General features: G+C 35.2%; 1 protein-coding gene across 1 annotated transcript in view; it reads left to right on the forward strand.

The window, feature by feature from the left end:
• Positions 1-234: 234 nt before the first annotated feature.
• Positions 235-27199, forward strand: part of CASS4 (Cas scaffold protein family member 4) — a 59883-nt gene continuing 32918 nt past the window's right edge. Inside the window, exon 1 of the mRNA XM_012539683.3 lies at positions 235-550. Coding sequence (XP_012395137.1) covers positions 506-550 — 45 coding nt within the window. The 5' untranslated portion in view covers positions 235-505. The remainder of the gene's footprint in view (positions 551-27199) is intronic.

Genomic DNA, 27199 nt, shown 5'->3' on the forward strand with positions numbered 1-27199 from the left:
TAATGTAGAGTGCCTGTAAAATTAATCTTTTCTTCTTTTCAGTGGAGAAAGTTTGAAGAAGTAAGTCTGATTCATCTCACCATAGTATGAAAACTATTGGGCTTTGGCATGCAAAAGCCAGAGCCTATAACTTTTTTCACTGAGCTATCTGAAGTAGGAACTTCTGTGGAACAGTAGGCTGGCTTTTTTTTTTTTTTTTTCCTTTCATTGTGTGGGTGGTTTTATGAAGTAAGTTTGTGACTCTCAACAGAGTCAGACAATCTCTGGTGTAGACAGAAAACCAGTGAGGAGTGAGTATATATGACTTTATATATATTCATCTCATTTTACACTTAAGAGCAGTTTTAGAAATATTGTTTTTGGGGAGATTCCTTTCACCACCTTCCTGTGTATTGTCAGATGACGCCTTAGAAGTACACTTTTGAGAAGTGACATTGCCTAATCATCCATCCTCCTCCTTAACCCACTGTGACTGTCTGTCATACTACAAGAGATACTATTTGGCATGACAAACCTGAAAGGAACCAGCAAAATGAACAGTTCTCCAGAGGTAAGTGAACCCCAGTTATTTAAATGAGAAAGAGGAAAAAGAAAGGGAATAGCCCTTCTGAATAGGACATGGGTACTTATAATTTGGCTAAATGTAATAATTCATCTTTACCACAGAAGAGATACAAATGCTCTAATGGAACCAGGGAGAGTCATGGTTTGTTTGGCTATCAGCTCAGTTAATTAAAACCATCTGTTACTTAATGTGAGGGACACCTGTGCTTTGCAATTTTTTGCCAATGATTCATCCCCACAGAAACCATATGAAGTAATATTTGAATAAGAGAATCCTTCCCTCTTAGCTGTGTGTCAGATAAAAGGAACAATAGCATTTCTCACTCACTCAATAGTCATTTGGCAAGTATTTATTCAGCCTCTGCTGTATGATCAACATTGTGTTCTCAGGTATCATCTCCTAAATTCGCCTAAAATTTCACTTAAGCTTTTAGGAATGACTATTCCAAATGCTTCCCTGGTCCACCTTCTACACGTAAAAGAACTTTTATTTCATTTAAAGCCAGCACCTCACAGTTAAACAATTACTCATTCTCTTGCTGGTTCATGTAAATTAGTTATTCTTTCTAATTGTAAATTCATTGAAAGGCAAAATCAAAAAGAGACAATCTGATGTAATCCCTTAACCTCCATTTGCCTTAATTTCCTCTTCTGTACAATGGGGATAATAATAACACTTACTTCTAAGGATTGTGAGAATCTAATGAGATAATAATTGTGAAGGGCTTAGTATAATGTCTGGCACATAGTAAACATCATATAAATGTTGGTTATTATTATTATTATTATTGTTTAGAAAATTATCTAGATTTACAGTCTAGAATTTAAATCCCTTCTCTGATAGAAGGTTCATGATTACAGGAAAATTGTTTTATCTCTTTGAGCCTCATTGTCATAATTTATAACATGGAGGTAATTATGCTTGTAGTACTTTGATTCATGGGGGTTTTGTGACAATAAAAATGAGATCATAGATAGAAGGTGTCCCAGAAATCTTTGTTCAGTTTTAGGTCATGGCTTTTGGAACATTCGGTATAAGGTACATTGAAAATCTTGTAAGTGACAGGCAAATATCAATAAGTGTTCTACTTTAAAAAAAAAATCTCTAACATCTAACCCAGTGCTGAGTACCTAGTATATGCTTAATAAATATTTATTAGCCAATAGCTTCCTTTTGAAGCCAAAACTCATGATTCAGTGCACTACTTTTATTTGTTCTTAATGTTTATTGTAAACTTAATCATTTACAAAATATTAATCAGTTAATAAACTTTTTAGTTATCACTGAAAACAAATGTGTAAAATTTTATGTAAACCTTCAACAAACTAAAACCAAAGAAACAATGCTTTTGTTCTGTGTTCCATTCCAAGGCTGCTACTCAACTACATTTGGCTCTCAAATATAGGCATGTACATGAATGCGTATACATGTGGAGATAAAGATATATGTGTCTATGTGTGTGATTTGTTTGGATCTATTTTATTATTGTAGAGAACCCCTTCCTGGTAAAGAAAGTGCCTTCCCCAATGTAAAACTATAATCATTCTGCAACTTTCAGTCTTAGAGAGCTACTTGGAGCAATGAGAAATTAAGTGACTTTTCTGTCTCTGTCTACTCTGCTACCTCACTATGGAATCACTAGATCTAAAGTTATAAATAGTTGAATAGACCATATTACATATTACTAGATTGCTCTTTGAGATGTTTACCATAATTAGCATTCATATTAATAATTCGTTAGTTTTTATTTTATTTTAAAAATTTTATCAGAATCTGTTTTCCTATAGCCCTACCGACATTAATTTACCATTTCTAGGATTGTTTTGTCATTAAAGTAGATATAAAGTAACCTCTTAAGGTTGTCTTCATTTTCATTTCTCTGTTTATTAGATAATTTAGGTATCTTTTGCTGCATCTTCAAATTTTGTATTTCTTTCTGTCTATTGCTTTTTATGCGAAATCTCTGAATAAAATCAGGATATTCTCACATATTTACCTCTGCGGGCTTCAGTTTCCCTATTTATAAAGTGAGAAGGTAGAGATCCTTTGCAACCTTGAGTTTTTATGATTTTAACTGAAAAAATAATTACTTTTTTGAAAGTTGTTATAGCAACAGAGAGGATATTACTCATACTTAAAGAAAGGGAAGCTCACAGCTCAAGTTTTCACATTTTCCATAACTTTCAATTTTGTATTTGTTTTAATTAGGAGTTTGAAACAGTGACAACCAAATGAACACACTGTTTCAATTTTTTTACTTGAGTGCATAGAAGAAATACTACAACAGCACTTTATATTTATTGCTATAAGCATGAATGGATACAAGTCTAATCCATGTTAACGTTATTTATGTGAATCACATGCAAACATCTCATGGCTGCCCCAATTATCTAAATAGTAGTGATGCTTCAAGTGTGTGGGTGACAAGCATATACCAAGAAGTCAGGTAAGCCCCTCCCTATTCATGCACAGGGAATTCTTGAGACACAGGCACAAAAGAAAAGCTGTTTAAGTATAATATAGCAATACTGTGGCAGCTGTGTGGTGCAGTAGATGGAGCACCAGCCCTGAAGTCAGGAGGATCTGAATTCAAATTTGGCCTCAGACACTTAACACTTCCTAACTGTGACCCTGGGCAAGTCACTTAACCCCAATTGACTCAGCAAAAAAAAAAAAACCCAAAACAAACAAAAAACAAGATTGTCTTTAGATCAGTCATCATGGTGTGGCTGCGCCCCTGGGATGGCATAAAGAGACTTTCTTAAAGTCTCCATAAAATTGTATCTGGAGATCCTGTTAGGACCAACACTTACCAGAGCTCCCTTCTTGGGGCAAATCTAGGATCATTCATTTGTATGGGAATTTAGGTGCTGTGACCTTTCCCTACTGGTAGCACCTTCATGGGGCAGCTAGGTAGAGCAGGGGATAGAGCACTAAGCTTGGAATCATGGAGATTTATCTTTATGAGTTCTAATCCAGGTCAGGCACTTCCTAACTGTGTGACCCTGGGCAAGGCACTTAGCCCTGTTTGCCTCAGTTCCTCATCTATAAAATGAGCTGGAGAAGGAAATGGCAAACCACTCCAGTAGCAAATCCCAAAATAGAGTCAGATGTGACAGCTCAGCAACAAAAATGGCCATATGAGACAGCAAGTTTGGAAGTTACAAGTTAGGAGTGAGCCATGAGCCAAAGCCTAGGGAACGTTTTAATTTACTGTGTTGCTTTTAGGAGTGAATGTTCACCCCAACTCTGATTATTAGAAATCTTGCGTACTATGACAGGTATAGATTAAGGATTCTTCACTTTTGTAGAAGGGGGACAGAAAGCTATTATAGTGTGGACTTTGGTTCAGGAAGACAGTAAAGTTGTTGCTTTGTGTGAGCAACTTCCTAGGTGCCTTCCTAGGTAGCCACAAAGGATACTTTGAAAAGAAATGACTTAGAAATTGGTGATTAAAATCTCTACTTCTGAAAAAAAACTGCTAAACAATTCCTCAAAAAGAGGAAGGGTAAATTACAGATCAAAAAATAGAGAAAAGAGAAACATTAGTAGGAACAAATTAATAAACAAAGAAAAGCTGGATTTGACTAGATACTATCAAAAAAGTTAGATATTGTTAAAAAGTTTGAGAGAGATAATTTCTGGGTAAGCAATCATTTTATTAATAACTCTAACATTTTTATTACTAAAAGCAATGGTCATTTGGTCATCTTTCTTGGAACAAAGATGAGTCATGGAGATGGGCTCACAACTTATATGCCTTTGGAGAAGTGGGTGTTTCTGAGAATGGCAATGAATTCTGATTGATTAATAATTAATGAGAATGAATATTACAATTAGAAGTGGATCTATTCTAATGAGAAACTATGGGATATAATTTGATTATGTAATTTACTTCAAATTTCCCATACTTGAGAAATCTAATCAAAGAATTTATCCCCACCCATACCTGAGTAAATAGAGCACAATAAGCTTTCCTAATTTAGATCAAATTCCTAGTAAAGTTGGGTGGAGTCTAATCACTAGGAGAAAATTAATCCTATCTGCCACCACTCTCTCCTGCTGAGGCTTGAGAAAAGGAGGGAGGATTCTAGGTCTCCCCAAATAACTGGTTGTTAATAATCATTTCTCTCAATACTAATATAAGAGACATAAAAAGTTTTTTTAAACCTTCTTGCCACTGAAAAAGAAAAAAAAAGAATATCATTATTTTCAAATAATTTCTATATGCTGTGCTTTCTGTTATTGCTTTAATGTAAAAAATTAAAAGAATAATTTATTATCCCACAACTACTGAGGTTAATTCTATTCAATTAAATGAATTTTTACTAAACACATATCGTGTATCAGGAATTGTGTTGAGTTGGGGATACAACTTATTGTGTATCTAATTTAAATTTTAATATAGTTAACATCTACTGGTCATCCTGCCATCTAGGGGAGGGAGTGGGGGGAAGGAGGGGAAAAATCGGAACAAGAGGTTTGGCAATTGTCAATGCTGTAAAGTTACCCATACATATAACCTGTAAATAAAAGGCTATTAAATTTTTTTTTTAAATTACTATTAATAACAGCAAGAAAAAAAAAAAGAGTTGGGGATACAAAGACAAAATACAAGGTTATCCCTGCCCTCGAGAGACTTTCCTTCTATTAAGGAACACAACATGTACATGTAAAAGTAAATGAAAAATTACAGAAAAAGGGCTAGGGGGAAGACAGATAGGGGAAAGAGGAGAGGGAGTCTTGAAGACACAGAGACAGGAAACAGAGAGAGAGCGAGAGAGAGAGACAGAGACAGAGAGACAAAGAGAGACAGAGACAAAAGTAGAGACAAAGAGACAGAAGCAGAGACAGATGAGAGAGACAAAAACTAAGAGACAGAGAAAAAAATTTTTTTTTTGCTGGGGGTGGGGTGGGGTGGTGAGACATAAACATAATAAGAAGAGCAGTTTTCTAACGATAGAATGGAGACTCCAGAGGGGCTCCACAATAGGAGAGTAGAGATGAAGGGGATAAGGAAATACTCTATACATGAGACTGACATAGATGAGTATGAGGGAACAGAAAATAGTGGTCATAAAAGAAAACTTTAATCTGGGTAATCTATCAAAATTAAAGGGATTCTGGGTAGAGTCATAAGTAAAAAGGCTGAAATAAAGGGTAGAGAACAGATGTCTAGTTCCTAGTCTTTCCTGAAAGATAGGATGAAAACAGGAGTTATTATGTTGTACTATATTATACTGCGCTGCATTACATTATGCCACACTTACTTTTAACCAGCTTAATTTAGACCAATATTCACTCCATGTAAAATAGATGGTCTCCTCAAGGAGAATACATAAAACTTTACTTTCACAAAAGAATAAGATTTTCTGGAACACATTCCTCCCCTCCATTAAAACCATCTTCAAGCAATTTCTCCTATAATTCACATTACATGAAAAAAAATGTGTACTACTTTGGATAGTTTTCTGGAGGAGTTTTTAAACTGGTATGCTTGTGGCATAGTGTCTTGCATATAGACATTTAAATGTTTTGTTTGTTTTGTTTTCATTTAGGAGGAGCCTTCTGAGCCATAAAACTGATTTAACAAATATTGGTATCTTAAAATGAGTATCTTATTCTTCACATTCAACCCTAGCCAAAAAGCAAATGACCTTACAATACTTGATTAACACTAAGGAAAGAACATTGTTTAGGTCCAGGAAGGAAGGTCATGTCCATAGGGCCTATTAAATAACAATCTTGACACATAGTGGAATGAGGGGCATAGCAGCACACCATCATCAAAATGAGTGAAGTAAATTGCAATGACTGTCAAAATTCAGTAATCTCTGGTTTTGATTCTGAAGGTAGTTTATCTGTTTCTTGATGACTAGGTAGTTCATACCAAGACCCAGTTTTAATTTAAACTTTATTCTAAATCATATTTCTGGTTTATGCTTTTGATCTGTTAATTCTTCCTTAATAATTTGCTTCCAACTCAAATACTTATTCAAACTTAAATCTTTCTCAGATTTTGTTTAGGCCTAGTCTTAGATCTCCCAGTCTCTTATGCTTTTTTAGACACTGGCTGATCTTAGAATGTTCTTGATGCTGTTCTAGTGGCAGTGCAGAGAGTTGATGTGAGAATCCCCTCTTTGGTCGGAGGCACAGGTCCAATATAAAAAGAATCCACAAACCCAAAAAGTTTGAATAGCAAAAGGGAAGTTTATTGGCACTGAGAAGTCAGCTTTGTTAGGAAGGCAGACTTCTCAGTGGTGAAATCCTTTAGGGAATAAAGGTTAGCACTGGTAAGCAGCTGTGCTAAGAGGAGAGGTCCCTTGGCAAAAGCATAATTCCTACCCCAGACTTCTGCAAAGATATGGAGTTTAGAATTGTGCTTTAAGGCTTCCAGTTGAAAAGACAGCTAATGCCCTCAGGCCTAGATACTTATCTTGGAGTTTCAAGCCACTCAATGGGCCCAGATCTCCAATTGAATGAAATTCCTGAAGATCCAGCTACCCAAAAGATCAATGAGGGTGGAGTGAGGTGGGGGAGGGGTGGTGATTTGCCTGAGATCTCCAGGTAAATGAAGCCGATTATTTTAAGAAAAGGTTTGTCTGCAAAATATGTCTTCTCCTAGACTCCCGAATCAAAGGGGACACAATTTCCGAGTGATTATTTTACAGATTAAAGGGGACACAATTTCAGAGTTCACCCGCATCATTCTGACCCATGTATTTCTGTATTCTGATGAACTTTCATTTTAGACAGTTTTCTACTATAGGCAAAATGTTTCTTCTTTTCCCTGTACCATTTCCTTCATAGTAGGTACTTGGTGCCTATTCTGTATTCCCTGGACAGAGTTGGATAAGACAGGAAAGGTCAAGACAAAGGCTTTAAATGAAAAACCAAACAAAATGTTTGTTGTTAACTCAATATGCAAGGAGCACCTTTTGTGTGCAATGCCCTGAACTTGGCCACTGGGGAAGATGCAGAGATAAATAAGATGTGTTTCTCACCCTCAAGAAACTTAAAATAAATGAGAAAAATGAAAACTTTACACAAATAAACATAATAGAGTTGAATTAGCACCAAGAAAAGGTACCAAAAAAAAAATGTAAAGTCAGATATTATCTTTGGGGTAAGGATGACTCATGGAGCTGATAAAATTTCAACATGCAGAAGTAAGAAGTAAGTTATTCTTTCTTGGCATTATAAGCATAAAAAAAAATTTTTAGAATATGTTGGTAAGGAAAACGCGCCAGAAAGGTTTGAGAGAAGGGAGCATGAGTAGCTTAAGATTGGACAGAAGTGTGATAATACTATTAGAAAGATAGTTTCTGCTCTAAAGAGGTAAGGAGTCCTGCTCTAAAGAGGTAAGGAGTTTGGATTTCATTTTTTAGCTGGTGGTGGGGAGGGCAATTGAAAGTTTTTTGTTTTTTGTTTTAATGTAGAAGTGATATGATTTGATCTAGTAGTGATATATATTCTGGATTAGAAGTAGAAAAATCAGTTACTTGAAAAATCAAGTTACTAAACTAATGTAGGGTATAGAGATAACAAAGGATTGTACTTAGGTAGTTATAGTAGGAAGGGAAAGGAGGAGATATGAGAGGTGATACAGAGATAGAATCTAAGAGTTTTCAGAGTATTTAAAATTTGGTCAGAGTAAAGAGATGTCAAGATGGTATCAAATATTTCTCTTCCTCTTTCAGAGTCCTATTTTTTAGAGTTTCCTTTAGGAGTGAGCTTTTTTGAGTTTTATTTGCACAGCAAGTACCTGTAACAGTTCTTAAGGTAATAGGGGAAATACTTTTGAATTATCTTTTTTTAAAAAGAGGAAAATAAAGCTTTGAGGGAAAAGAAACAGTGATCCTATATTACCCTCTTAAAGATTAGAGATTACTAATGTTTCTGTCTTGAAGCCATTGTTATGAGTGTAGGAAACAGAACTATATACTTCAGCAGATCAAATCTGAATGGTCATCCAATGAAATCAATGAGCTTGAAGGTATTTTGCAAAATAGGAGGAGATTTGAATGGGAGGCACCATGATGGGGGAAAAGTCACAGGGATGGGACAGGGAACAATGGTTGAGCTTCTGCAATCTTTTGTGGAAAAATATGCAACATTAACACTTCCTGTTTCTGAAAATGTCTGGGAGAGTAAAACTTCTCTAACTCCCCAGTTCTAGCCTGATCCTGATGTGACAGCCTCTATCCCTTTTGATCTGAACTCTGGTTGTCCCAATATGGAGTTCTGAAAATTATTCAATTTCTTCCTTGTCTGTTAGCCTTGTATTTGTACCGCTCATTAAAAGTTTGTACAACTTCATTAGAAGCTGGTACAAAGACCAAGGTCATTGTTTTGACTACTATATGAACTTGGTTCACATGATTCCAATCCTTAAGTCTTACCCTTAAGTCTAGGTGGCCTTCTTAAATTGCTTTACACAGAATCACTCTCAGAACTAGAAGAGACTTTAGAGGCCATCTAAGCCCACCTTGGCTTGAATAATTATTCCTTTTTCAGAATAACCAACAAATTGTCTACAAGTTTTTACTAGAAGACTAAAAGGGACCTTCCAGAGTTAGCCCATTCTTTTTAATAGCTCTGATTATTGGGAAGTTTTTTTTTTTTCTTTCACATTATTGTTTTGGTTTCATTTTCTATCCATTGCTCCAATTTTGCTTTTTGGGGATAACTAGAACAAATCTAACCCCTCCTTCCAGGGATAATCCTTCCAGCATTTAACCACAGTTTTCTCATTCCCCTTGTGCTACTATAGATTAAATACCCCCAGTTCCTTCAACAAATACTTATATGACATGAATGTTAGGTCCTTTTCCATCCTGTTTGTCAATCTCTGTGTTCTCTTCAATTTATCACTGAGCTTCCTAAAATGTGTTATCCAGAGTAGAACATAATACTCTAAGTGTGAACCAGCCAGGGTTGAATACAGAAAATCATCTTTTCCTTGATCCCTCAATAATCTGTCTCTCTTAATGCAGCCCAAGACTACTTAGTTTCTTGGATCCTATTGATTCATTTAGCTTGCAATTCATTAAGTCTCTAGATCTTTCTCAGATCTGTTGGAATTTTTACAAAGTGTTAAGACATTTCTTTACAAAGTGTTAAGACATTGGAGTTGATTTGATCTTAGAAGAAGATATTTTGGGCCAGAACTTGAACTAGGTACTAAGTACAACTGATGGAAACAATGCTTGTGTTCACACCTTTAGAGAGCTCTAAGAACTCAATGGAGTTCACAGTTTGGGAGATTCAGGGTCTAGAAAGAGATATCTGAATTCACACCTTCCTTAGGACCAGAAAGCACTCTGGGATATAACCCAGAATCCCTCTCCCTCTAGAAGGTGGAGTTAACCTTTGGGAGATCACATAAATATAGGGAGCTTTTGAAGCTTGAAGTTACTTCTTCTGGTGGAACTGACTGGAGGTACAGAGAGATTCATTGCATCTTCCAACTTGGTGCTGGCTGGAGGCTGAAGAAAGCAGAGGCAGAAGCCAAGGACAAAGCTGCAAGATCTCTTGGAGCCAGGCAGAGAGATAGGCCTCAACTAACCAGGCTAATTTGGAAAGAGAAATAAACGTTTGCATTTTCGCCCAGCTGGCTGCGATTTTGGAGTAATTATGTATTTCAACTGAGACTAAGGCTGTCTCCAAGAAAACCTCCACACAGATCAACTTTTTTTTCACATCCACCACCATTAGGAAGTTCTTCTTTCTACCTATATGCAGGCTCTTTCTTTATAATTTGAGTCCTTAACTCATTTCTGAATGTAGGGGAAAAATAGGCAGTTTTCTTCTACCTTCTGCATATCAACTATTTGAATGCTTAAGCAGTGATGTGTGGTGTGGTGCATTACATACCTGTAATGCAAGGAACATGAGGCTGACTGATCTCTTCAACTCAGGAGTTCTAAATTAAAGTGAGCTCAGCCAATCCCCTGTTGGTCCCTGGGCTATGGTAGCAACCACTAAGTTGTTTAAAGTTAGAAATGGAGCAATGGAATAAGTCAAAGATCCCAAGTTCATCAGTAAAAAAGGTGAAGAGGCAAAAAATATTGCCAAAGACATTTATGATAGGGACATATACATTGTTGGTGGAGTTGTGCACTAAGCCAACAATTTGAAATCATACCCAAAGGGCAATAAAACTGTACATACTCTAACTCAACAATACCATTTTGAGGTCAGTATCCCAAAAAGATCAAAGAAAAGGACCTGTATCTATAAAAATATTTACAGCTTCTCTTTATGGTGGTAAATAAGTGGAAATTGAGATGATGTCCATCAATTGAACAAGTTATGATATATGATTATTGAAATACTATTCTGTGATAAGAAATGGCAAGGGGAATTCAGAAAAACTTGGAAAGATCTATATAATTGATATAATCAAATGAGAAAAATCAAAAGAACATACTACACAGTAATATCAATATGATAATAATAATCAACTATGAAAGACTTGCCTACTCTGATTAATACAATAATCCAAGACAGTTCTAAAGGAATTATAATGGAAAATGCTATGTACTCCCAAAAAGAGAACTGATAAACTTTTGAGTGTAAATAGAATTATAATGTTTTAAACTTCATTTTTCTTGCCTTTTTTTTTTTTTTGGCAACATGATTAATATGAAAATGTTTCACATGATTTCACATGTATATACTGTTGATATTATCAGTATATCAGTATTTGATATACTGATTGCCTTTTCAATGAGTGGGGGTGGAGTTGGAGAGAAGGGGAAAAGTGGAACTCAAAAATTTTTTTAAAGAAACGTTAGGGGCAGCTAAGTGGTACAGTGATAAGTGGATAGAGCACCAGCCCTGAAGTCAGGAGGATCTAAGTTAAAATCTGGTCTCAGACACTTAACACTTCCTGGCTATGTGACCTTGGGCAAGTCATTTAACCCCAATTGCCTCAGCAAAAAGCAAAAAAAAAAAAGTTAAAAATAAATATTAAAAAAAGAACAATAATCATCAAAAAGTGGGCCTATCATATAACAAGAATAAAAGAAAACAACTAGACAGCCCAAGTGCTGCAGTGGCATCTACCAAACATTAAAAAAAAAAAAGTGATGTGCTGGAGCTCCTTATTAGTATTTACAGAAAGACAAAGATAAGAATTAGAATGAGAAGATTTGAGGGGTTGCAGTCTGTACTGCTAGAGAGAGAGAGTGCTCATGATGATGAGAACTAGGGAAATAATGAAGTAACTGAGGCTCTATGGGCCATCTAATCATCCTAATCTGAAGAAATGTCTCAAGATATCTTTGTAAACAAGATGGAGAGATGTAGGTCAAATAGAATGTCAGCTGTTTGACAGAAGAGGCTCTTTATTTTCTGTTCCTACTACATCCCTATTGTATAAAACATAGTAGTTGTCTAAATTGAATTCAATTAAATTCATTTGGATAGACTAAGATGGTGTGAAGATACTGCCAAGATATGTAACAGTGAGTATTCACATTAATGACACCATTGGTCTTTTGTAATACTAAAGTGAATGCTATTTCTATTCTCTAAACTTAATAATCCAAATATATTACTTTCTTAGACTCTGAGTGTCCACACACACACACACACACACACACACTCATATGTGTTATATACACAAAACCTGAGAAAGACTGATAAATGAAATTTCAGAGAAGGATAAGCTAAATGATAATAGAATGGGGAAGAAGCTGCTGTAATAATATGGTAATTTTTGAGTCAAAATGATAAAGGAGGAAGAGACAAGAAACTTGAGAGGAAATAGAAAGGAGGAAGACAAGAACCTTATTTTAAAGACTTTCCCTAAAGGTGATTTGACAACAACAACTACAACAACAACAAACCAAACTAAAATTTATTTAGTATTTTTCAAATGCAACTCATTTAAAACCTCATACCACTTTCAAAGGTAAATGGTGTCTAACTCACAAGGTTGTCATAAGATTTAATTGTGATACCCCATCTTTAAAAACTTTAAAGCACTATACAAATATTCTTTATTATTGTTTAAGATTTCTTCATTTGTAAAATGGGGACAATATTTAAATTACCTACTTTATAAAACTGACGTGAGGAACGAGCTTTGTAAACTTTAAAGCACTGTAAAAGCAAGTTATTTTTATCCTTAGCTTTATTCCTATTCTTCCCCCCTCCTCCCCCCCAGGAAAGAGTGTTAAAGATTCCAAACAACAAAAAGCACATAAAATAAAAATAATGCTATGGGACAAACTTCCATGTTTATATAAACCTTATTTATCTTTTGGCTTTTGGATATATATAAAAGCATCTTAATAGTTTTTTTTCAAACAGTGATCTAAATCACTTATTTGCAAATTTTGTTTTCCTATCTTATGTCTCCTTCTATGACAAAGGTGATGGAGTAGGTTTGGATGTGACATCAAGAAAATCTGAGTTCAAAATCAACCTCAGATAGCTTTAAGAGAAAGCTAATTAGTATTCTTGAGCTTTAGTTTCCTCACATGATAAAAAAGGGATAATCATGATTGCACCATTTACCTTGAAAGTGGTATGAGGTTTTAAATGAGTTGCATTTGAAAAATACTAAATAAATTTTAGTTTGGTTTGTTATTGTTGTAGTTGTTGTTGTCATATCACCTTTAGGGAAAGTCTTTAAAATAAGGTTCTTGTCTTCCTCCTTTCTATTTCCTCTCAAGTTTCTTGTCTCTTCCTCCTTTATCATTTTGACTCAAAAATTACCATATTATTACAGCAGCTTCTTCCCCATTCTATTATCATTTACCTTGGTATAGCTATTTTGTTGTATAATCTTTTAAGTTATGTCTGAACTTCCTGTGACACCATTTGGGGTTTTCTTGTCAAAGATACTGGATTAGTTTGCCATTTCCTTTTCCAGTTTGTTTTATTTATCTATTTATTCCTTTATTTGTTTGTTTGATTTTGCTGAGGCAGCTGGAGTTAAGTGACTTGCCCAGGGTCACACAGCTAGGAAGTGTTAAGTTTCTGAAGCCAGATGTGAACTCAGGTTTTCCTGACTGCAGAGCTGGTGTTCTATCCCCTGCGCCATCTAGCTGCTCCTTCTCCAGCTTATTTTACAGATGAGGAAAGTGAGGCAAACAGGGCTAAGTGACTTGCTCTAAGGGTCAAGTAAGAGAATGAAGTCAAATTTGAATTCAGATTTTCCTTACTGAAGACCTGATACTCTATCCATTGTTCCATCTAACTGCCTTGTGGCGATGAATTGACGATAATACTTTTAAAAAATATAAAATACACCCTAGCTTCCTCTTATGTAAAATGAAAAGGATGGAATAGATGGCTTCTCAGTTCACTCTAAATTGATGATCTTAAATAATCAGTGATTTTATTCATCTAGGGAATTCCCCAAGTAGAACTTGTTCTAAGAATGAACACAGGCTGGTTCTTTGGGAGCTGCTTGAGGCCCTAAGGGATTAAATAACTTACACAGGTTCACATAGCCAGTAATTATCAAAGGTTGGGCTTGAACCCAGATTCTTCTTGAATCTGAGGTCAGTTTTCTGTACATTATATCAACCTTTAATCCCATGATTCTAATAGGAAGGGAATAATGCATGGGTAAACTAATTTAATTTAAGCTGTTATATATACATGTATGTATATACATATACATGCTATATATAATAACACATTCTGTTATATGAGGGAAACCTGGATTATAGTTCTAACTTATCACAATCTAAAGTAAGTCATTTTCTTATCTTTGAGCCTCAGGTCCTTGAGCTGGAAAATGAGAGAGCTAGATAATCTCTAATATTTCATCTAGCTCTAGCATTCTGTCTTCTGAGATCCTTTCCAACTGTGATATTCTATGTTCTAAAGTTCCTTCCAGTTACAACAGCCTTATTCTAACAGTAATTCTAAGAGGCCCCAAGAAAAACTCCAATATTTAGGCATCAAGGAAAGTGTTTTATTTTCTGCTGTTGATTCCTGGAAATTTTCTTTTCTGATCAAATTCATTTTCCCTCAAATTGCATGATGGCATAATGTCTTCTGTGATTTCAAGTGTTCCTTTATTGTATGTCCTTTCCACTTGAGTGGTAATGGAGAATTTGAAGCATTCACAAAAAAGGAACTTGGACTCAATCCAGGAGGGAAAAACAATAAATTAAAGTTGCATTTGTTCACAATATTCCACATGAGTCCAGGGATATTTTTAGAACTTTTATTGTTCTTTTCCATCCATCATGATATAGTGGGAAGCATATTAAACAGATTTGGGAGACCTCAATTCTAGTACCAGTTCCAATATTAACTCACTGGTAAGCTTTTTATGACATTACTTTTCTTTGGATCTCAGTTTCCTGATCTAGAAAAACTAAGCATAGGTTGAAATGATAAGTTCTTTAATATCTCTTTCAACTCTAAGATTCTATAAATTTAATATTATAAGCTCAATTTATCATGAACATCATTTGCATACACTTGACTAGGAGCCAACCAGAATGTTAGAATTTCTTATGTAACTAGCCCCATTCATTTACCAGTGGCTGTTGATTTCAGACTGTATCTCCCAATATGAACAGCTGTAAAGAGAGCATAGTCCAGGGTGCAACTATTTGAGATTCCAAACCAACCCTCACAGAATTTCCAGTGCAAAGTAGTGTAGGAAGCTTTCCCCATTTGAACAGATTTCTGCTGGGATTTTCCAGGAGATGGAATAGGCATCCCCCCCTTTTTTTTAAAGTGGGGGCAGGATGAAGGTCAATGTAAGTACCCAAACTTATTTTTTCTGACATATTTTCTAGAATATTTTGAATTGCCTGGGATAATGAATTTATAGAGTTGTGTTTCAATTTTTTTCTTTAATTTAAGGAAAAGTATAATGATTTTTTCCATCACTCAGAATCTAAAATTGAGTGGTGTTGGTTTGATTAAATCAAGTTTTAAAATACAAATATTACTAGGGCTTGAATAAAACTTTATTGTACTGTAAAATGGTTTCAAATATTCTGATATTCAGATACTTCCTATCTATGTGGCCACATGGAAAGGCACAGTTCACTGAGACTCAGGTTCCTCATTTATACAACTGAAGTAATAGTTGTGGCATCTACCTTACAATGAGATAATATATGTAAGATGCTTTTGCAAATTTTAAAGAGTTAGATAAATACATATATTACTTGTCACATATACATCCAGTTATGCTTTTTATAATTCCAAGAGAGGAAACTGAGCCACAAATAGAATAATCTTTTCTAAGTTGTTTAACAAGTCTGTGTTAAACTCAAAGAGGACAACAGAGTTTTACCTTTCTGTCCTTCATTTGGATTACTTGGTTTTTGAATAGCTTTAAGAATGCAATAAATTGTATTCTATCCTAAAGTACAAGATACAAGAAGTAACTATTTAGCTGTCACCTCATTAAAAAAAAACAAAACAGCAAAACATTCTAAATATAACAGTGAAAGAAATGCAGATTGCTGCAACAATCCTGAGTGATCAATGCTATTCTGTGAATACCATAGTCCTCTTTGTTTGACATAAATTTGCCATGACAAGGGAAAGAAAAATAATTCTAAATATTACATATTTCTGTTGGTTTCCTAAGACAGAAAATAAAAATCAAAGTAAGTACATTTTTGAAGGAAAATAATAAAATATCACATTCTATCCAATTTAAGTAACATTCAGTTCTTCATTACTAATTGCATTTTACTTTTAAATGCAGATATTAAAATAGACAAACATATTGAGATTCTTACTGATCTAGGACAACTCAGATCCTAAGAAAATTCAAGAGGAGTATTTTTTTTCTCTTAGAAAATTATTCCAAGGATGAGAAAATGGAAAAGCAGGAGGGAAGGGTAGAGAGAAAAAGACAGAGATAGATGAAGACAGAGACAGAGTCAGACACCAAAACATAGATAAAAGTAACAAATGGGATGGATGGGGATGGGGAGGAGGGTGTTTGAATAAGAACATAATCTTCAGAGGAGATTGAAAATTCAAAAAATCATTGTTTAATCCCTCATTTTACTGATGACTTACCCAGGGTTTCTCAGTGAGCTAGTTCATGGCGTTCAGGACTCCAAGTCACCCTGACTGCCATTGTACTTTGAGAGAAAAGAAAAAAGAAAGGGGGACGATCTGCAGACTAAGAGAGAGGAAAGAGTAAGGAAAGGAAGATAGATGAATAAAGAGGGAGTGAGGGATGTGATATAAAAGGATTGCTAAGACTGTTGTTGTTGTTATTTGTCTCTCATTCTAGAAGAGAACCATGACATCAAGGAGGTCACAAAGAATTGAATTGGATTTGAGTGAGGGAGAACAGTGCAAGGTCACCTGTCTCACTTTCCCCTTCAGAGCCACCTGGGTCCAGGGGCCAGATATTGATCAGGATGACTAGTCCTCGATACATTGGGGGATCTTGACCTTTAAGGAAAAGAAAGAAGATAAATGAGAAAGACTGAAATAAGAAAAAAGGTCTGGCAGGATTCCCTTTAGGTAGTATAACCTTAAATGCTTTTGAAGAGGAACCAGGAAATGGCTAGATTTCCTTCTTGAAATATGCTTTAACTCAGGTCCTCCAATCAGACAGTCAATAAGAATCTATTAAATGTCTATTGTGTGTCAGGCACAACTAAGCGCTGGGGATGCTAAGAAGGGCAAAAAATAATCTCTACACTTAAAGGGCTCATAATCTAATGGGATAGACAACATGCAAACAAATATGTATCAGTAAATATTGTGCAAATAAATAGGAAATAATAGAGGGAAGATCTTAGAATTGAGAGGGATTAGGAAAAACTTCTTGTAGTATAAAAGGTAGAATTTTAGTTGTGACTTGAAGGAAGCCAGGAGAGACAGAAGACTCCCCTTTCAGCACTTTTTCCATTGATCCTGCCAAGTTTTATTTCCAAAGAGTTGAGATTTGCTGAGAAAGTTGTTCTGTGTACCATAACTCAGGGGTCATGATCATTTTGTGAAGTCTGAGTAGAAAAACATGGAGTAATCATTAAAAGTAATTTGTTTATTAGCTGAATACATGTTGACCTGAATCCTGAGAATGGCATTTGTTCTGGTTGTTGAGTAATTTTTCAGTTGTATCCAACATTTTGTGACCTAATTTGGGGTTTTCTTGGAAAATTATTAGTGTTTTGCAATTTTCTTCTCTAGTTCATTTTAAAGATGAAAAAACTGAGGCAAAGAGGGTTAAGTGATTTGACCAGGGTCACACAGTTTTCTGCATCCAGATTGTAACTCAAATTTGGAATCTAGGCCCAGTGTTTTATCTTAGGTATCACCAAGCCACCAGAAAATGGAAATATACCATTTAATTCCCATAGAAGCACCTTATTAGCCAATTCTTATAATAGAAACACCTCCCCCCCGCCACCTTCATAGCTCATACACTTTTTGTTTTTAACCAGAATGACCTCCTTTTCCCAGAAACATAGAGTTGGGATAATCAATACATTTGTCAACATTCTTCATAGCATAATTATTCTTAATCTTCTGCAAAATTAATAAATTTTCTAACTGGAAGATGTATCCCAAATATTCTAGAGATTGGCACTATTATAACCTTCTAAGGTTTTTGAGAGGAACGGGCTTTATAAATCATGAAATATTACATAAATGTGAATTATGGTTATTTAATGTTTACTTTGAATAACAATAAGATAACCCTGAGTGATCACAGGTGACTTAGTGTTATGACACTCAAACATATCTATTGATACAAGGCATAAAACACTTGACCATATCTATTGTTAAAACCTAATGAAGTCTTTAAAAAAGAGATTTTTGAAAATCTTCAAGCTTTAGCAGTCTATAAGGAATTATGCAATTGAGAGTATGCTGAATTTATAATTCAGCATTTATAATTTGACAAAACTGCTTTAAATCCAGGCCCTGCCACTTAACTCCCTATGTGACTGTAAGCAATTCACTTCTCTCTCAATTTCTTTAATTGTAAAATCAAGCAATTGGACTAGATGATTTAAGCTCTCTTCAATTTCTAAATCTATTATATATATAAAATCTATTTCTAAATCAATCAAACCTTTGACACTGGATCAGACCAGGTAGTGGCAGAATTAACTGTTTGAAAGGAATATAAAACTGTGAAGCAGATGATTGAGAAACTAGAAGGAATCTGGTTTGGGAACGCTTAGGAAGGCTCTTCAGAGGGAGCAGAAGAGTAATGGACTGGGATAATAGATGACAAGAGTTTAGGTCTTAGTTTTGCCACCAATAGTTGTATGATCTTAGGAAGTCCCTTTCCTCTTGAGGTCTCTATTTCCACATTTCTCCTTTCCAGTGCTAAAATTCTATATTTTAAAATCTGTCCTGTGTAATCAATAGACAACAGTCATTCTGTGATCATTTAAAAAAAAATTTTTTTTTTGCTTCTGTAGTGTCTCCCTTTTGAGCTCATGAAATATTCTGCAGAAGGTTGCCCATCAAAATTCCCCAGAGAAATAATAGTTCCTCTGGGTTTTTCCTCCTTCTCCTCTTCCTTTTTTAGGGCACGTAAGTAGGAATAGTGGAGATAATAAGAGGATTTTAAAAAATACTTCAGAAACTTTGCCTTGCATATGTTATTTGGAAAAATAGCAAAAGTCAGCTAATGCAAACAACACAATTTTCTATGCTTTGATCTTTCCTGGCCTATCTTCATATTTACATAATATAAGTTATTCCCAAATACATTGAAAGGAAGACAAAATTTAATGAAGATGATCAAAGGGCCCTACACAGCTGCCCCCATCAGTATCCCCTGGCTCTAAGAGCCTGTTTCTGGTTCTCTGATAAGAATGAGATGAGTAAATTTTTCATTAATATTAGGAAGGAACATTTTTTGAAGGGTTTCCATGGACTTTAGGGATTACTCTGACAACATAAACATGACCTGCGTTTAACATACATAAAAAGAATTGCAACCTTAAGTATCAATAGTATATATGGCTCACTATTTGTGACATTTTAGTTTTGAAAAATAATCTGTATAAAATAACTAAATAGTCTGTCATTTAAAGGAAGTAGGAAAAAACTCATCATTTTTGCTTGAAAGTCATAGTGAATTCTTGGGACTGATAGAACTTGTGAAAAGTTAAAATTCTGAATAATGGTGTCATGTCAGAAATACTGATGATAAGCAGGAAATTCAGGAATTTACTGATGGGATGGGAACTCTTTCCACTAAGGCAAATTTGGAGCTCCCTCTTATTCACATTCATGTCAGAAAGAAGGACTTTGATTCAAAATATGCCATTCTATATCATATTAGATCTAAGTATTTTAAAGGAACTTTAGATAGAAGTTTTTTCCCCCTCCCCTTTTTTAGGGAATGCATTATCCTTCATTTGTAGAATGTTCCTTCTCATCTCCATTTCCTAGCTTCCTTCAAGACTCGGGTAAATCCTTCTTTCAGGATTTTGTTACAGAATGGTTCAGGAAACATTCAGGAAGAGGCCTCTTGATGAAGGAGTCTTTCCCAGTTCCCAGCCTCCTTCCTCAAAATCACCAAGAGTCTGTTGAGGGATATTACCATGGCAAAGAATATTGAGTTATGAGCAAAAAAAAGTTTGAGAACCTTTGGTTTAAATAAGAAGAGAAGAAAAATAAAAAGGAAAACAAAGAATAGGTGAACAGATTTTTTATTTATTTATTTATTTATTTTTTTTTTTTAGAAAGAGAAAGGGCAGCTAGGTGGAAGTGTGGATAGAACTATGGAAATCTGAGTTCAAATCTAATCTCAGATCCTTACTAGCTGTGTGACCCTGGACAAGTCACCTAATCCCAATTGCTTGCAAAAAAGAAAAAGAAAAGAAAAGAAAAAGGGAATAGGAAAACAGAGGTGAGAAAGTCCAATCACTTGGGCAATGAAAGAATGTTCCTATCCTTTAAGGCCCAGGTCTTTCTTGAAGGATTCCATGATCATTTTAGCTCAAACCAATTTTCCCTTCTCTGAATTCCAAAAGCACATCTTGTCTGGACACTTCTTTTTGCACTTATATCCTACTGTATTGTTTTTTTAATGATTTCATGTGTGCATTTTACCTATATAGTTTTCTTTTTTCAACATGGCATAGATATCTCCAAAACCTGGCCTAATGGTCAGACTTAAGGACTGATTAATGATAAAAATAGAGATATTAGAGGCCCCACTGAGTCCCATCAATCTGTTCACTTGCGAGGACTAAAATAAAGGAGACTAAGGAAGGGCTCATATTCTCACATCTCCATTTTACTTTTAGGGCTCTGTCCATAGTTGCAACAAACTTGGGTTTTCCAAGTAAATAGAAGAAAATTGTACTTGTAAGTTGTCAAACTAAAGCACTCCCACTCTTGTAGAATCATTGTGGGTAACCACAACCACTAAGGAAATAGACAAAAGTGGGGGGGGGGGGGAGGAGAAAGGTGCTTACCATTCTATTAATAGTGGAATAAAGGAGAAGCCTGAGGTCATAGCTCAGAACAAGAATGAAGGGATAGCAAGCAACTTTCTAATGTTCTGTTAAGTACTTGAAACATTTGTTGGTTCTTTTTCCTTTAGAAGAAACAGAGGGTTTCCCCTTTCTCTCCTTATTTCTGTTCATCCCCAGAATAGCACCCCAGGAGCGACACCCACCCCACTCATCATGCTCATTTCTCAGCTCCTTTGTTTCAGCTGCAGATCAGGACTGAGTCACTTCCTTTCTCTGGGCCTCAGTTTCCTCCCTAGATAAATGAGCAGCTGAGTGCTTCTAGGTCTAAATTTCAATGATCTTCTATAATTCTTGTACCAGGGAATTTTCTTTTTATGTATTTTAATGACTGCTTTACTACTTCTTTAATACACATCCTATAGAACTAAGATTGCCAGAATAGCCAACTTTCCACTACTCAGCAAGATCAGGAAAGTGAGATGTTTTGGGCAAACCAGGATACTATATATAGAGTGTCACAACAAGATTATATGATGATCAACTGATGGACATGGCTTTTTTCAACAATGAGGTGATTCAGGCCAGTTCCAATAGACTTGTGATGGAGAGAGCCATCTGCATCCAGAGAGAGGATTATGGGGAGAATGTGCATCATAACATAATATTTTTACCTTTTTTGTTGTTGTTTGCTTACATTTTGTTTTCTTTCTCTTTTTTTTTCTTTTTGATCTGATTTTTCTTGTGCAGCATGATAATTGTGGAAATACGTTTAGAAGAATTGCATGTGTTTAACATACATCAGATTACTTGCTGTCTAGGAGAGGGGGGATATGGGTAGAGGGGAGGAAAATTTGTATCACAAGATTTTGCAAGGGTGAATATTGAAACTATCTTTGCATGTATTTTGAAAAGACAAAAAGCCATTATTATAAAAAAAGAGAAAATTTTAATGCGACTTAAGATTTATTTTTTCTGGTAGGGTGGTACAGCAAGGGGGTACATTCTTGTCTATTCTCTTCCTGATTTGGGGGGCTTTTTGCTACTGAGTCATTTCAGTCATGTCCTACTCTTTGTGACCCCATTTCGGGTTTTCTTGTCAAGGGTACTGGAGCGGTTCACCATTTCTTTCTCCAGTTCATTTTACAGATGAGGAACTGAAGCAAACACATTTAAGTGACTTACTTAGTCATAAAACTAGGGTCATAAGTGTCTGATGCAGGATTTGAATTCATGAATATGAGTCTTCCTTATCCCAAACTTAGTGCTTTATTCACAGGGGAACCTAGTTGCTCCCTTTCCTGCTTTACTACACTCTAAAGAATTAAAATACAATAAACGAATTCTGATTTTAAAAGATGTGTGCAATTTCATCAATTATCCTACTTATATTTTAACCAATTAATTCACTTAGCAGTAGTTAATGACTACAATTATATACAAGGCATTTCAATAGGCCCTATGAAAGATTTTAGACAGACTACTTTATTAAAAAAAAAAAAAATAGGTGAGAGACAGGAGTGGTATAAATGTAACAGATGGATTTGGAGCCTTCTGCCCTGCATTCCAATCCTGAATCTGACACTTACTAATTATGTGTCTAGAAAGAAAGTTACAATGTGTCCGTTTAATCATCTATAAAAAGTCATTATAATATTTACAGCACTGTTCCTACAGTTGTTTTGAGCAAAGCATTCTGTAAATCTTAAGGTCTTACATAAAATACAAGCTGTTACAGTGTAGATATAGCATATATACAAATAACTAAAACATAAGGCATTATGTGATAAAGAGCAGTATGAATGATGCAAACCAGGTGTTTGGACTTGGAATCAGGAAAACCAGCTTTGAATCCTGCTTCAGATGTTTTTTTAGCTATGTATACATACACATGCCCCTGTGTCTGTATGTGTATATATATAAAATTTTCACCCCTCATAACATATATGAACATGTCTATACATGTATATGTATATGTACATGTAAACGTATGTGCATAAAACACCAACTTCAAATCCTTTCTCAAAGAGGCCATAAATATTTTAAAAGGAATGAAATCTTGGATAGGTTGCCTATCATTCTACTCTTTGTGAAAGACTGAAAGTTTAATTGTTGCAGAAGAGATTGTTGACTGTGGTGGTTAAAGAGAGGTTAAAGAAAAAGAATTACGAGAACTTATTTCCTGAGATAATTGAATTTAATATTTATTTTATCTTTATCTTAACAAAATCAGGAAGAGAATTTTTCAAGAGACTTTAATTGATATCTTGAGGGAAGTGAAGATTGAAACTGTGTACCCAAAATTGATAAGTCAGCAGTTGTAGTGATAAGAAGTATTTGAGCTGTGATCTGTCTCATATCTCAAATAGTGTAAATAATTGCTTCTTTCTTTGTTTTACTGTCTGTTATACTGTTAATAAATAATACAATCAGTAACTATGACATTTAGGCCTAGGAAATAAGTTGATTTGATATAGAAATGAGCACTGATATTTAATAAACTGGAGTGGAGGCCCTGAGCTAAATGATTAATCAATAAGAGGAGATGTTGTAATGTTATTAATGTGAAAATTAAAAAAAAAAAAAACACTCCTTAATTACTTAAGAATCCAGGGTGAGAATGAAGAAGGAAGATGAGCTAGCAGAAAGCAGAAAGGATACTGATATCTCTACCTGAATTATACATAGAATATGTGTAATGTAATAGTCTTTAGCCTAGACTTTCTATTGATTTAAGAGATATATGTCTAGGGATGAAAATTACATTCATGATCACTAAAAATGAAGAGAAGATTGCCAAAGACTGAGTTCTAAAGACATGTATGCATAGGAGACAAAGCATGCACGATATCCTATAGAGACTAAGAAACTGAAACAACAATTAGACTTCCTGAAATTATGTTATTCAACAAGCATTTATTAAGCACCTATGTGCTTAGTATATACAAGGCTCTTACTGAAAATAGAACTGCAATAAAATTCCTAAGATTAACTAGGAAGCTTAATAAGAGAACTGAAGAAAAACATAAGAAGGGAAATGAGAACTGTAAGAATTTGAAAAGACAAATGAGAAATGATGATATAAAATATATACAGAAAACATTATTAAATTTTGGAGGGGCTACAAGTAGACGGGTATTATCATACTTGTTCACTGTTTATGAAAGTGACTCAGAAATTCTGTGTGGCAAGAAGTAACTTCTATATGTTACAGAAATTTAAAGGGAAGATAGATGAATTATGGCTAGAGTGGTCCTACAAGGTTTCATGGTGAAGGTGGCATTTGGGCTGAATCTTAAACTGATGGATAGGATTTCAAGGCATAAAAGGGGAAGCCATTCCAGATCGAGTGAAGAGAATGAGCAAAAACATAGAGCTGAGAAAGGTGCAGTCAAAGAATGAAGAGTAGTTCATTTGGCTAAATTGTAAAGGAATAGTGAGAGGCTGGAAAAAAATATAGAGGCAAAAGATGATGAAAGCCTAGTTAAGGAATCTATATTTTATTTTGTAGGCAATGAGAAGCTGCTTAATAAGCAGATTTTTAAAAAGAGAAATGTCATGGGGCAGCTAGGTGGCTCAGTGGTTAGAGCACCAGCCCTGAAGTCAGGAGGACCTGAGTTCAAAAGTGACCTGAAAAACTTAACTCTTCCTGGCTGGGTGACCCTGGGCAAGTCACTTAATCCCAATTGCCTCAGGGAAAAGAGACAAGAGACAAAATTGTCATGGTCAAAGCATTGTATAGTGTAAAGGAGGATTGTTTTTCTTCCCAAATCAGTTGATGAAGGGTGGGTTGTAGTCACAGATAATGAGGTGTGAATGTAATAACAAGGTAAGTTTCTTTTACCAAAATGTTAACTCCTTTCTCGGGGAAAACTGATCACAATCTAGGAGGGACTTTAAATAACAGCCCTGGACATAGTTGGCTATGAAGCATTTTTGAATCATCACCACTGGTAGCTCTCTTTTGTCTATAACCATTGGTTCTCTTCTCTACAGCCAGGGATCATATTCTTTGAAGATGATTGTCTCTAATGCCTGTTTCTTTATATGGATGTCAGTCTGAGAAATGTTTCTGCTTCCTCAATCATAATTCAAACTATCTTGAACTAACTCTTCATGTACTGTGTCTCCTAGATGAATAGCAAATTATTAGACACCATGACTGATGGAGGTGATCTTCAGAGAAATTCTCCTGCAGCCATCCCTCATCCTATTGGATGACACTCTTATGAAAGAGTCTCAGATAGAACTGATTCCAGTTGCCTGACTGTGGGTCCAGAGCAGGGTATAGCTATTTAAAAGTTCCAGGGGCATGGCTAATTTTAAACTTGGCCATTGACATTTTACCATCACCATCCCTGCTCTTTCTAATTCAGTTAGAGAAAGGCGCTCATACTTAATAAAAAGACAAAAAAGTGTTAACTCATTGTTAATCCATTAGCACCACTTTTGTGCTTAAACCCTCTCTACACTCCAGAGCTGGGAGGAAAGAAACCAAATCTCTCCTCATCTACTACTAGAAAGATTACTCTGCTGATGTGGGCTGTTTTTTGTTTGTCCTCCATTAAGGGAAGTGATGCTACAATATGCAAGTGAATTGGATTTAAGTAAGGGAGAGCTGTACTAAGTCGTCAGCCTCACTTTCTCCTCCAGAAACATCTGGGTCCAGTAGCCAGATAATAGATTTGGAGGACTGCAGATGGTCCTGGATGGGAGACCTTGACGTTTTTAAGCTAAAGTCTTTAACAGGTCTCAGTATGACTGAGGTAACCGTGAATCAGTGATTAATGCTAGGTAAGAAATTAGGTGGAAAATGGCCTCTTTTACCTAGTCAAAAAAATATTTATCTGGGATGGGAAAACCCTCAGAACAGAGACAATTGTTGTTTACATTATAATGTAAACAACAATTGTCTCTGTTTTGTAAAATGTAAGAAGACTAGAAAAAACGAAAGGGATTAAGTTCTGAAAGGCTTTGAATATCAGAATTTTATATTCAATCCTGGAGGCAGCAGGTCACTAGAATTTATTGAAGAATGGCAAGGAGAGTAGATAACATACATGATCAGATTACAGAGATTATTTTATTTGATCCTCACAACCCTGTGAGAGAGGCATTTTCATAACCCTCATTTTACAATTGAGGAAACCAAGACAGACAGTGATAATCTAGGGTCAAGCCTAGGATCAATCAGCTAGTGTTGGTATCTGAGGCTGGGTTTGAAATCAAGTCTTCCCTGCTCTAAACCTACTGCTTTCTTTCCACTGAATCACTTAGCTGCTTCAATTTTTGATGGTTCAAAAAGCAATGTTAAAAGGACATCTATCATGTAGTGTTGTCACATGAGTGCTCTCCTATCTAGGCTGATGAAGTCTCTCTTGGATGGTTCTTAGCCAAGTATTTCTGCCCAGCCTTCTGATTTCACCTCTATATATCTCTGGAGATCAGTCAGTGTCAAGTCTGTAAAAAGTTGAGATTAGGCATCCCAGAGGTCACAGATTTCTGACTAAGTATCTTCCCTAAATCATTGTATTTTACTGATTTAAAAAAAAAAAAAAAAAAAGTTTTCCTGGAGGCTGTAGTATTACCTAGTTGATCCTTTTGACCAGTGTTTGAAACTTTTTACCCAGGGGTTAACATAGTTCATCCTTCCATTGTGGAATATACCAATTAGGGAAATGCTGATTAGTTAGCTGATGGTAGGCTATGGTCAATCAAATTGAGGCAATAAGAAATGAACAATACTGGACAATGTTGAATGTTTAAATGGTGCAAGCACCACCATAATGTGATAAACTGAGACCCAACCAGTTTACTGGTCCAATATAAGGATTTTTTTGTGTCTTATAATATTAGTTTCTCTTCTCAATGTTATAAAAATTAAACAACAATATTAACACTACTACTAATATTTTACTAAATATTATTAATGATCAATTATCTTTAAATTAATTAATTTAATACATTCTAACAACAGCGAACATTTATATAGTGCTTACAATGGGTCAGGCACTGTGTTAAATGGGATACAGTTATTATCTCATTCAATCTTCACAGCAGCTTTGTGAGGAAGATATTATTACCCCCATTTTATAGATGAGGAAACAAACAGAGGTTAAGTGATTTGCTCAGGATCACATAGCTAGGAAAAGTCTGATGCTGAATTTGGACTCTGGTCTTCCTAACTCCAATCTTGGCACTCTCTCCACCATGACGTCACACACAGATG

The sequence above is a fragment of the Sarcophilus harrisii genome, chromosome 2, assembly GCF_902635505.1.
Source record: "Sarcophilus harrisii chromosome 2, mSarHar1.11, whole genome shotgun sequence".
In the NCBI taxonomy this organism is placed as follows: Eukaryota; Metazoa; Chordata; class Mammalia; order Dasyuromorphia; family Dasyuridae; genus Sarcophilus; species Sarcophilus harrisii.